At 41.5% G+C, this 11344-nt stretch overlaps 1 protein-coding gene across 2 annotated transcripts; it reads right to left on the reverse strand.

Moving 5' to 3' along the window:
- Window positions 1-796: 796 nt before the first annotated feature.
- On the reverse strand, window positions 797-11342 carry FAIM (Fas apoptotic inhibitory molecule). 2 transcript variants are annotated; one of them, XM_045032373.1, is made up of 6 exons: window positions 11136-11342; window positions 7379-7437; window positions 6360-6495; window positions 5225-5453; window positions 3818-3867; window positions 797-2166 (listed from the first exon to the last, which is right to left on the reverse strand). In XM_045032373.1, the coding sequence occupies exons 2-6, from the start codon at window positions 7420-7422 to the stop codon at window positions 2017-2019; spliced, it is 609 nt and encodes a 202-aa protein (XP_044888308.1). In that variant the 5' UTR covers window positions 7423-7437; window positions 11136-11342; the 3' UTR covers window positions 797-2016. The 2 variants fall into 2 exon arrangements, with proteins under 2 accessions (XP_044888308.1, XP_044888309.1); XM_045032374.1 differs by lacking the exon at window positions 7379-7437 and having other exon boundaries at window positions 11136-11340.
- Window positions 11343-11344: the final 2 nt, after the last annotated feature.

Below are 11344 nucleotides of genomic sequence, written 5' to 3' on the forward strand. Positions count from 1 at the left end.
TAACAGGACATTAAGGCTCCTGATTTTGACAATAGTCAAACTTCAGTTAGCTATCATGATGTATTCAGCATGGCCTTTTATGAAAGATTTTATGAAATAAAGCATGAGTTCTGAACTTGGGACTAGCAATCATCAGGGGGGCACATACAGGTTTCAGGGGGATTATGATCTTGCTTTATGGATAGCTGGGAGGGGCCTGTGGCCTGAAACTTTTTCATTGTACTTTGCAGTTATGGTATGGGAAAGGCTATGAAATGATTTAAAAAAAAATCAGCTTAGCCATATCCTCAGATACTTGCAAAATTGTTTCTTAGTAAAGGCTCAAGCCCCTCCAGGTCATTTTAATGGAGCTAGAAGTACAAGCCCTGGGTGTAAGACCAGTTGCTGGAACGGGACTTGAACTGAGGGCCCAAAGGAAAAGACTTCTAGTTAAGTCAAATCTCAAGCACTGGTTTGCATTCATGTTTTTCTTTAAAACAAAGACTCTATAGTTTGCAACATTTATAACATCCCCAGATTCTGCTGTTAGTTACATCTGGGCAACCCCTTACTTTTATCAGTGCATAGAAGTTAAGAGTAGAACTTGGCCCAATCTCTATTGCCTGAGCAGTTATGACCACCAAGAACTACATACATCTTTACTAGGAATTTTTAATTTAAAACTGGTTTATATACCTGCTGACCAAAAAAAATCAACTTTTTAAAACAGCTTGTGATGCTGTAATAGTTCAGCAACAGTCAAAGGGATTATCGTCCAATATAAAGTCTGCTTTTGGACTGAAAAGAAACAAGTATCTACAGACAAAGGATTTTTATTTTTGTTACAGTTTAATACAACAAAACAGGGTATGGAACAAAAGGCATCCCAATCATAACTATAGCAATGCATTAGACACACTAGTCTGAAACCTAAAGCATGAAGATATCAATGCTTTATAAAGCTATTGTGTCTCACAAAAGGACTTCAGTACATACTATGTGAGTTAGCACATCTTTAACGTACTCTAGGTGCACTTTCAAATAATTTTTCCTTATATTTTGTTAAAATTAACAGTTTAATACCATCCTATAAGCTTGAAAACACAAACATTCCACTCCTAATTTAGCTTTTCCACTTGGCCAACAGATCCCCCCCCTTTCATTTCCATTGATTTTTCATGTATTCCCTTGTTCACACAGCAATGTAGGTTTAAGTTTTGTTTAGCTAAATGCTGGACTGGTAGGAGCTTTCATATTACTGTCAGTTTTCATCAAAATATTTCATTTAAAAAGTGTCTTGGCACCACAGTGAATTTTTAAAAGTAAATAGTTACTTGGAATGCAGAAGCTATTTAATCATTACAACAGTTTTAATGTACAGATGTTAGACAAACTAGTGAGATTGTCCATTCCCTTTTTTTGTACATTTCTCTCCCCCCTTAGTCTTAATAAGAGTTGTATATATTAGTATAGTTGTTGTAAATATGGAATATCTAAATTTTCAATATTTTGTTTTATTAATTTTAGCAATTACGTAGCCATTTATTGTCTTAACTGCAACCACAGGAATTTTAAAGTGACATTAGCATGTTACAAGAAACATTTATCAATAAAAAAATAGCTCAGGGCTGGGTGTACTATTGTAAAAATTGTGCAGAGCAGCTGAATGCAGAACATGAGAAGAAAACCACATCAAGTTAAACTTCTCAAAATTCAATATTACACTGCTTATTTATTTTGCATTTTATTATTGTAACAAAGATTTCCTTGTAAACAATTCCTACTTAAGTCCACCTTCCTCTCCTTATACTTAGTGTTATATATTTATATAGTTTACAAAAGAACTGGTAATATCTGAGGCTGTACATAATTGGATATTTTCATCTGGTCCCCAAAAAGATTATTATAATTTCATATACAGTAACCAGAAAATAAAAAGCACAAACTAAATGTACCTGGAAGTACATAGTAACATCATTAATTACCACAGTAATTGAAAATCCCTGATCTTTATTTCTATAACAGATTAACTCCAGGCTACTCCAAAACCTCTGGGATTTCTCTGTCATCTACAATAAGAGTATGAATGATTCCTTCCCTTCGCTTTCCACTACTGACAGCCTTAATGCAACAGTCATGATCACCAACACTGAAGTGAGTTTCTGTTCCATCTTCTACAAATTCACCCTATGGTGGGGAGACAAAATATCATGAAAAGGAACAATATGGTGGACTAACAAAATACTGCAGTGTTCTTAAGGCATCTATGATCTGATTTTCAGAGGTGCGGTGCACCTGCAGCTCCAGTAATTAGAAAAGACCTGATAGGTATTTGGTGGCTAAAAAATATGGGACAAGGTGGAAAATGTAAAGCTGAAAATTCCGTAATATGCCTTGTTTGGTCACCGCATTTGATTATGCAGCAGTTTTGATTTATATATGTTACAATCAGGCTGTTTCCTGATCCAAAAAAGACAAAGAAGTTTTGTAAAATACAGGGTTTTGTGACATTTGAAAAATTTCAGCTAGCACTGTGACTGATAAAGTTAATTAAAACAGGCCAAACTTGGTTCTATTGTAATTCTACTTGAAGTCAATTGACTTGTACTGGTTTCCACCATAGCTGAATTTGGCCATAAATTAATTCAAAGGACTTGAATAAGATCTTTATCGCAAGGCTTACAGGGTCTATACGGTTTAAATAGAACTTAAGCTGTTCAAAGTGCTTCGTGTGTGCCTGAATTAACAACAGTGGAGTATGTTTGTACTCCAGATGCTTAAAGAATTCCAGGTGTTACACCTCCTATTTTGGATTATGCCATCTTGGCCAAATTGAGTTTAAATCTATCTTCTGATACAATGAGAGACCAGAATGCTGTCCTAACATATAAGCACAGTTTGGCAGGCAATCATGTAGGCACACTACCTGCAGGAGTTAATAGGTTAAGAACCCATGTGCTAGGAATAGTGCATGGGTTCTCAATCTAGGGGTTGCAAACAGGTTTCATGGGGACTCAACCACTCTCCCCCCCTTCCTTTGTGGCTAGTTAGATGGGAGGGGAATCCCAAATGTTTTTTCTGTTATAATGGGGAATGACAGTATGGAAAAGATTAAGAATGCTTGGAGTAGTAAATCAGAATTTGTGCTCCAAGGGAGGCAGAAGGTTGTACTGTTAGCAGTTTGTGGAAGAAGAATGCTTGGGAACATGGTGAAAAATAGTTTCAAAGTATAGCAAAATTAAGACCTCATTTCTCTACCCTTTCTAATTTAATACAGTAGGACTACTCATGGCAGTAACAGATGCAGGATCAAATGTCTGGTGAGGAAATAGGTTTTGCAGTCCTCTGCATAGGGAAAGCTGCAGAATATATATATTTTTTCCTTTTTACTCTAATTTTCAGTAAGAGTAAGATTATCAAAATGACAGACTGAGGATTTCTTCTTATTCACAGGAATAGGTACAACATGGCAAACTTCCCAACACCGTTCTGTCAAGATGCCTAAACACTAAACTGGAGGGACCATTTCGAGGCATGAAAAAGTAATCTGATTTTTATGCCACTCTGAACATCAGGCCTTAAATGCTTAACATTCAGTTACTGGTGACCTGGGTAGATTTGAATTGGCTGGCTCCATAATCCATAGGCAATTCAGTTGGCTCCCTATTCCTCCTCCACAAAATACTTTACTTAAAAGGCCCACAGCTATTTCCCCACAGCATCTGAATTATTTCACTGAAACATAATGTCAATATTAGTGTTCTAACTGTGGTATGTTTTATTTCAGTTGTTAAATCAGAAGTATCTTAAACAAAAGCCTTTGTAAATGATCACTTACCGCTGTTTCCATTTTTTTACCATTGCACCAGACATCCATAGTGTCCTTCTCTATAAAAATGAGAAAACAGAACAAAAGTTGCATGCCTCTTTATAGACCAAAAAGATATAGAAATTCCAAATGTTTGCCATGAAATTTTAGCTATAACTCCATAAATGTGTTCCAGATAAATAGTAATATCCGGAATTACAAAGTTTGTCTTCATAAGGAGAGGCTCTCTCATATGGTTACAACCAGCTTCTATTAGAGAGCCTCATTTTTGCCTCCAAAAAATGGTTTAATCAATGTCAAGATTTTCTGAAACCAAAAAATGTTGTTTCTGCAAAGTTTGAAAAAAATAAAAACAAATGATTTTTGAGTTACTGAATAGTAAATACATTACCATGATTTAAAATTCTTTTACCTAACCTCTTTTTTGGGGGGAGGGGAGGGGTGTCCCTCTAACTCAACACAGCTTGTTAATTACCCTTCAAACTTTTCACATTCTTAAATCTTTTTGAAACCTCACGCACCTTCCTTATTAGAAGAAAATAGGCTGCCATTAAACACTTATTAATTTTTGTTTGTTATAAAGCACTCTTTTGATTACATTACCCAACATAACCTCCTGGAGTATGTTCACTCTAAATTTCATATTTCTGAAACTGCCTTTGTCTGAGAGTGGTTAGTATCGTAGGACAAAATCCTGCTTGCCTATCTCATGCCACTTAAACTGATCAAAAGAGCAGGATTTGGCTCCTACTCATGGATCCCCCTCTCTTTTCATACTACTTAATCTTAGTACAACTTTTGGTACTATCAGTCATTCTATCCTTGAGCCTCTAGAAGAAAACATGTCTCCAGGCCTCTCCTCTCCTAGTCCTGACCCTGCATCATTAATCAATTGAGAGCTTTGCCACTGATTTCAATGAGTATAAGGATCGAGTCCCTAATGCGAGCCCTCTGCCTGGTACTAAAATGTGGGGGGAAGGGTTATTTATTTATGTAAATATCAAGCTAAAATGCAAATATAAATACACATCTTTGATCCAAAACATTTCCCGTGTTAATTAAAATAAGTTAAAAGACACAATTCAACCATAGGAAGAGGTAATGCTTCTCAAAAAGGCCATTTTAGAAATAGGCTAGCTGTTTAAATGGTCACATTAAACAAGACAAACTTAGGGTAACATGGTTACTACCTTCAGTTAAGAGTTATTCCCCATTGGGAGTAGGCATCAAGATAAAGATCCAGATGCAAAAGTAGGTTCTAAATACTTCTGAAAATTTTCCCCAAGTGACTTGACAGAAGTCACATAGAAAGTTTGTGGTGAAGCAGGGACTTGAACCCCGAGTTCCTAAGTCCTAAAAAAGGCGTATAAGATTATATAAAAAGCAGTGATGAGAACTGACTCAATATTAACTCACCTAACACAACTCTACAATCCAGACCATCCAAGCTTAATACCCAAGTATTTGTTGTTTTTGACCGGTTCTCCATGTACTTCTTGAGGCTTTTCCCATTGATCTCCAAGGTATACTCATATGCAAAACCACTGACTGCATCGATGTTAATGGTAGCCTTTGTTTTGGCTGTTCCAACTGTAAATGTTTCTTTACCCACTAGTTTAAACATCCACTCTTTTCTTATTTCTTCCTGAAGAATAACATAATTAAAACGAGGAAAATGGGTGTTAATAAAAAGTCAAATATTTTTGTCTCATTACGGAAAATATCAAGCCAAGCAGCAAATGGAGGAACTGGTGCAAACTATTGTCACAGTATCAGATCCAGGACCTGTAGTGAGATATGCATAGTCTCATTAATGTCAGTGGGGTTCTCTGTAAACACAAGGATGCATTTGTACGGATCTGAGCTGTAGCATGTGAGAGTGCATGGCAGGTATCAGACATCAATCCCTGTTAGTATTTCTACAAACTCATACTGTAAGACGGGGGTGTCTATTTTTTGTCAAGGTCTAGACTCCAGAGAAAATAATAAAGAAAGATAAGTAAATAAAAAGATGTCAGGGTCTGTTCAAAAGCATCTGGCAGTTCGGATTTGGCCTACAGTCCGCCTATTAATTACCACTGCTGCAAGACAGACAAGGAGAGAGAGACAGACAGAGAAAGGACAGCCTAGTGGATGGTGCCCTGCCCTTCTTATACTGTGAACAGATCAATAAGAAACCGGAGAAGCACTACCAGGGAATGGCATCAGATATTGGTAGAGTCTAATGTTAGTACTGAACACTAGATGCCAGAAGCCATACCAACAATTCTCACGTGTAATGCAAGTAGAACTACTATTTCTCAACAAGGCAGCAAGCTATCAGCCATGCTGTGCCAAAGGGATAATATCTGGGAGATGAGGATTGCAAACCCAGGGTACAATATTGCAGCCTGAAATATATTCTTTCCTTTTAAGTATTACTCAGTTAGCTTTGTTACAAGGGTAAAAAGCCTATGTTCTATTTACTATTGTGATTAACTAGTCATAGTGCTTTCCACACATAAAGATGCATTTACGTAAGTATTGAGTGTTTTGCACATGTTCATTTTACCTTTCCATCTACATATACAACACGTTTTCCTGATGTAGTTCCATGTTCAAATTCAATCTTGTGAACACCATCACTTAAAGCAACCTCCCATACAGCCACCAGATCTGTCATCTTCTCCAGGTAGCCGTAGCGAGACCTGAGGGAATAACAATTTTAAAGACTTATTCTTCTATTAATGTGCGGTATATTTTGTTCAAAGTTTTATTACTTCAGGTTATGTCAGTTTTAACTAATTAAAAATAATCCTGATCAAGAGCTGACTTAGCTGTAGGAAAGATTGGTTTAGCATTTATTTATTTACTTTCTCACCCACAATCAAATATAGCAAAAAAGTTTAAAATTGAAACAAATTAAGAAGCACACAATGAAATTATGTTGACCACAAAAATTAGAACAGAAATAGGCAAACATATAGCTTTACTTTGACAAATACTATATACATCCATGTAAGTGCTAAAACTTCTAACTACAGAAGAATAGTAGTTACAAAACTACCTAATTCCTCGTGCTCATCAGTAAATTATCTTGTTTGTTGGCATCTTCTAACCTACAGTAAAAACTGACTGACCCATTACAAATCATTTTAGGTTTTTACATTTCAGAGAATTTATATAACCATTTGTGGTAATACTGTAAATCTTTTCTAGTCTATTAAACTCAACCGTAAGTTTGTTTAATAAATATAACACAAAAAGTGTAACTAAGTAAAAAAAAACCCTGCAATTAGGTCAGTGATTTTCAATCTGTGGTCTGCAGACCCCTAGAAGGCTGCAGACTATGTCTAAGATTTCCAAAGGGGTCCACGCCTCCCTTTGAAATTTAAGGGTCTGCAAATGAAAAAAGGTTGAAAACCACTGGGTTAGGTAATAACTGATATGTATGTGCATGCACGTATTATGATGCACTATTCATTTAAAGAGAATAATCTGCACATTCATAGATCTGATCACAAACGACCATTAAATTTCAAATTGCAGACATCTTTCCAGACCAGTGTTTTGGGGTTTTGTTTTTTTTACCTTACTTCATCTTCATAAAGAGTAATCTCTTCACGGGATGCCATAGTAACCAGAACGGCCTTAAATCCAATTAGCAGCAAGGAAAGAGAAAAGCAGAATAGCAGCAAAGAAAATGTTGAGTACTGCAGTTCCATCTTAATTAAAAGTAATCCCTACTTAGATCTTTCCATTTAATGTCCAGGGATATTTTCACAAAAACATTGGGAGCTTTCACACACCCTAACATATGAAATGTAATGTAATACAGTTCTGACTTTTGTTAGACACAACACTGGAATATAAATCAATACCTGAGCTGAATATTTCATTGTAAATATAAATTCAATTTATACACATTGGTTAAGGGTACATAGTGACTCATCCCTTATTTGATGGAAGACCGGTTAAGATCCCTTTCCTCTGGAAGAGTTTCATGCTAGATCAAAATTGTCTCTCTCAAGTATATCTCACTTTGAGATTTGGGAGCTGAATATGTAATTGTAGTGAAAATTCACAGAACATCCATACTGAAAAACAGAATTTACACAAATGCACAGAAATTTTAGAGAAGTCAGTCTCAAAGAAAAATAGGAAAAGGAACTTAGTCTTACTATCACAACAGAAACCTGGAAGGCTATGTGGCTTAATGTGAAAGATACTTCAAGTTTTTCATCCTTGTGATTCTTCCAGAATAAGATATTAAACAGGTACAACTGGACTCCAGAACATTTATTTAAGGCTAGATTGGCAACTCACAACTGTTGGAGATGCAATAGCCACATGCCAACCTTTCACACATCCTCTACACCTGTCAAAAATGCAGGTGTTCTAGAACACCATACACAGTGCTCTCTCTAAAACTGTGTCACTATTTTTCCTTTTCCAAGCTTGTGTGTTCTTGGGGTGCTGGATGAGTTGATTATACTAGAAATGGTAATCCATCAAGAAATGGATTGCAGGAACTATTTTAGTGGCCAAAAGAGTTATTCTGAGAAAACAGAAGTCTGCATTTAGGCAGACTGGCTTAGTGACCTCTTTATTAAGGCATTAATTGAAAAAATGACTGTCTAATAGAAACACTTGGAAAAACTATAAAGATATTTGATCACACACGAAACTATTGCATACTTTTGCAATTTAGTATATATTAGTCCCCAGTACTCATAGGATATGTTGTCACTTATTTATCTGTTTAGTCACTTTAATAATGGATGCCCTGAATGACCTCTACAAGTTCAGGGAGGGAGAGGGGGGAGAGAGAGAGTGTGCTTTAATTCCATGCTTTCCAAATAATGAAGGTTTAATATTGTTATTTAAATCATATTTCCATCTTGTACATATGTGTATATAAGTTCTGTTATGTTTATATTTTATACAAAGACTAGGTTAAAAAAAAAAAGCATTCAGTATGCCTCTTCTGCTGCCCCTCCTTCTCTATGCCAGCTTCAGAAGTCCAGAAAACTTCTACCGATGGAGCAAGATTCATGCAAATGCTATTTATTTTATTTTGTTGGTTTAGGGAGAGAAAACAACACTGTTACCAAGCTTATTACAACACAGGATACTGATCTTAATGACAGTGAAATATCAGGAGATTAAGCAGAATCTTTCTGTTGGAGGGGGGGCTGTAGGGAGAAGAGGCCCCAGGGCCGGCTTTAGGCCAATTCAACCAATTCCCCCGAATCAGGCCCCACGCCTAAGAGGGCCCCGCACCCAAGCCCTGCCAGTGCACTGTACCAGGGTGGCCCAGCTTCCCCAGGGGCAATTTAAAGGGCCTGGGGCTCCCAGCAGGGACTGGAGCCTCAGGCCCTTTAAATTGCCACCAGAGCCCCACTGCTGGTGCCCTGGGGGCTATTTAAAAAGTCTGGGGCTCCCCTTGCTTCTACAGCCCCAGCCCTTTAAATAGCCCCCGGAACCCCGCCGCTTCCCCAGGGCTCCTGCGGCTATTTAAAGGACCGGGGTGGTAGAAGCAGGGGAGCCCCAGGCCCTTTAAATAACCCCCAGAGTCCTGGGGTAGCGGGGGGTTCCAGCTGCCTCTGCTGCCCCAGTCCTTTAAATAGCCCCCGGAGCCCTGCCGCTTCCCCAGGGCTCCCATGGCTATTTAAAGGGCTGGGGTGGTGGAAGCAGGGGAGCCCCGGGCCCTTTAAATAGCCCCCGGGCTGCTGCTGCTACCCGGTGGGGGAGGGAGGAGGAGGCGGCACTTACCGTACAGGGTGGGCTGTACCCCCTGTACCCACACCCCCTGCCTGCAGCCAGCCCCGCACTCCCTGCCCTGCCTGCAGCCAGCCCCTGCCCTGTCTCCAGACAACCCCTGCCGCACGCCCCTGCCTGAAGCCAGCCAGTCCCCCACTCCTCTGTCTCCAGGCCTGCCAACCCTTGCCGCACCCCCCTGCGGCCCTGCCTGAAGCCAGCCATCCCACCCCACATCCCCCTGTCTCCAGCCAACCCCACACCTTTTGCCCTGCCTGCAGCCAGACCCTGCCTCCAGCCAGCCCCATGTCCACTGGTGCCCTGCAGTTCCCAGGGCAGTAACCCTGCACACCTGCTTCAATGAGAGGGTCAGGGAACAGCTGGGACCCACACATGTGCACACCCTAGGGTGACCAGACAGCAAGTGTGAAAAATTGGAACGGGGTGGGGGGTAGTAGGATCCTATATAAGAAAAAGACCCCCAAATCGGGACTGTCCCTATAAAATCGGGACATCTGGTCACCCTAGCACACCCCCAGGGAGTGGCAGGGACCCACACATGTGAAACAGAGCTCAGTTCTAGTTCAGGCCCATCTTTTTAAAAAAGAACTTTAGGTAGGGTTAACGTACATCCGTATTTTCCCAGACATGTCCAGCTTTTTGGTTCTTAAATCGCCATCCGGGAGGAATTTTTAAAAATACGGACATATGGTAACCCTATTGGTACAAAAAATACATACTGTGGCACATCCCTTAAATCAGAACTTTTTACAGGGAACCGGTTGCTAAGAAATGAAAGGCTTTTTTTTACATGGTTTTTTTTTTTTAGTCATCATCCCTGCCGGGGCCCCGCCGAAAATGTTCAAATTGGGCCCCGCACTTCCTAAAGCCGGTCCTGAGAGGCCCTGCCCAAATCAAGAACACCCCCCTCTCCCCTTCCGGGGTTGATGGCAACTAGCACTGCCCTACCCTTCTGGAACTGAAAGAAGCGATGGCCGTCGCCTTACCTCCTACCTGTAAATAAGAGCACCTGGCCAGAGACCAGCGCTGTGCGGTTACGGCGTTTAACCAGACTCTTACTAGACACTGCGGGGCTTCTCACAGGGATGGGAACAGTTTGACTTGACCAGCCAGCCGACACCCTACATTGCTCAGACACACACGTTATGTTAATACTAACAGCGGCAAACTACCCGGGCGTGCTCCGCTGGCCTGTGTCTCCATGGGAGCCAACAAACAGGAGCCACTCTGAGAAGGGAAAGGGCCGCTCCTACGAGATCACATTAGGGTGGCGGGGCAGGGGCTCTCCCGGGCGCGGTAGCCCGGTGGCTCGGGACATCTACCGCGGAGCAGGGGCTCAGTCCCGCCCGGGCGCTGGGCCTGCCCAGCAGGACGGGGTCGGGCCCTGCCGCTGCAGGTGGCTGGGGGCCGGGGGAGCGCAGCGGCCAGGCTTCCCCGAGCGGGAGGGCGCAGCGGGCCAGGCACCGTAGGGACTCGGAGGGGTTGAGGCCGCGGCGGGCTCTGAGGTTGCAGCGCCCCGAAGGGCAGAAAGGACGAAGGGCGCCAGCCCGCCCGGGGCTTCTCGTACCTGGGCGGGTCTCGCTCCGCACCGCTCCCCGCAGCCGCCTCGCTCCCTCCGGCCCCCGCGGCCAAAATGGCGCTAGGGGGCAGAGAAGCGACGCGGAGCGCATCGATCAGAGCGACCGCCCGGCGCCTCCAGCGGCAGCGCCGCTACCGCCGGGGTGTGCGCGCCCCCGGGCGGGGCGGCCGGGAGCGTGCGGCCCCACCCCGCGCCAC

Source organism: Mauremys mutica, chromosome 10 (genome assembly GCF_020497125.1).
Source record: "Mauremys mutica isolate MM-2020 ecotype Southern chromosome 10, ASM2049712v1, whole genome shotgun sequence".
Taxonomy (NCBI): domain Eukaryota; kingdom Metazoa; phylum Chordata; order Testudines; family Geoemydidae; genus Mauremys; species Mauremys mutica.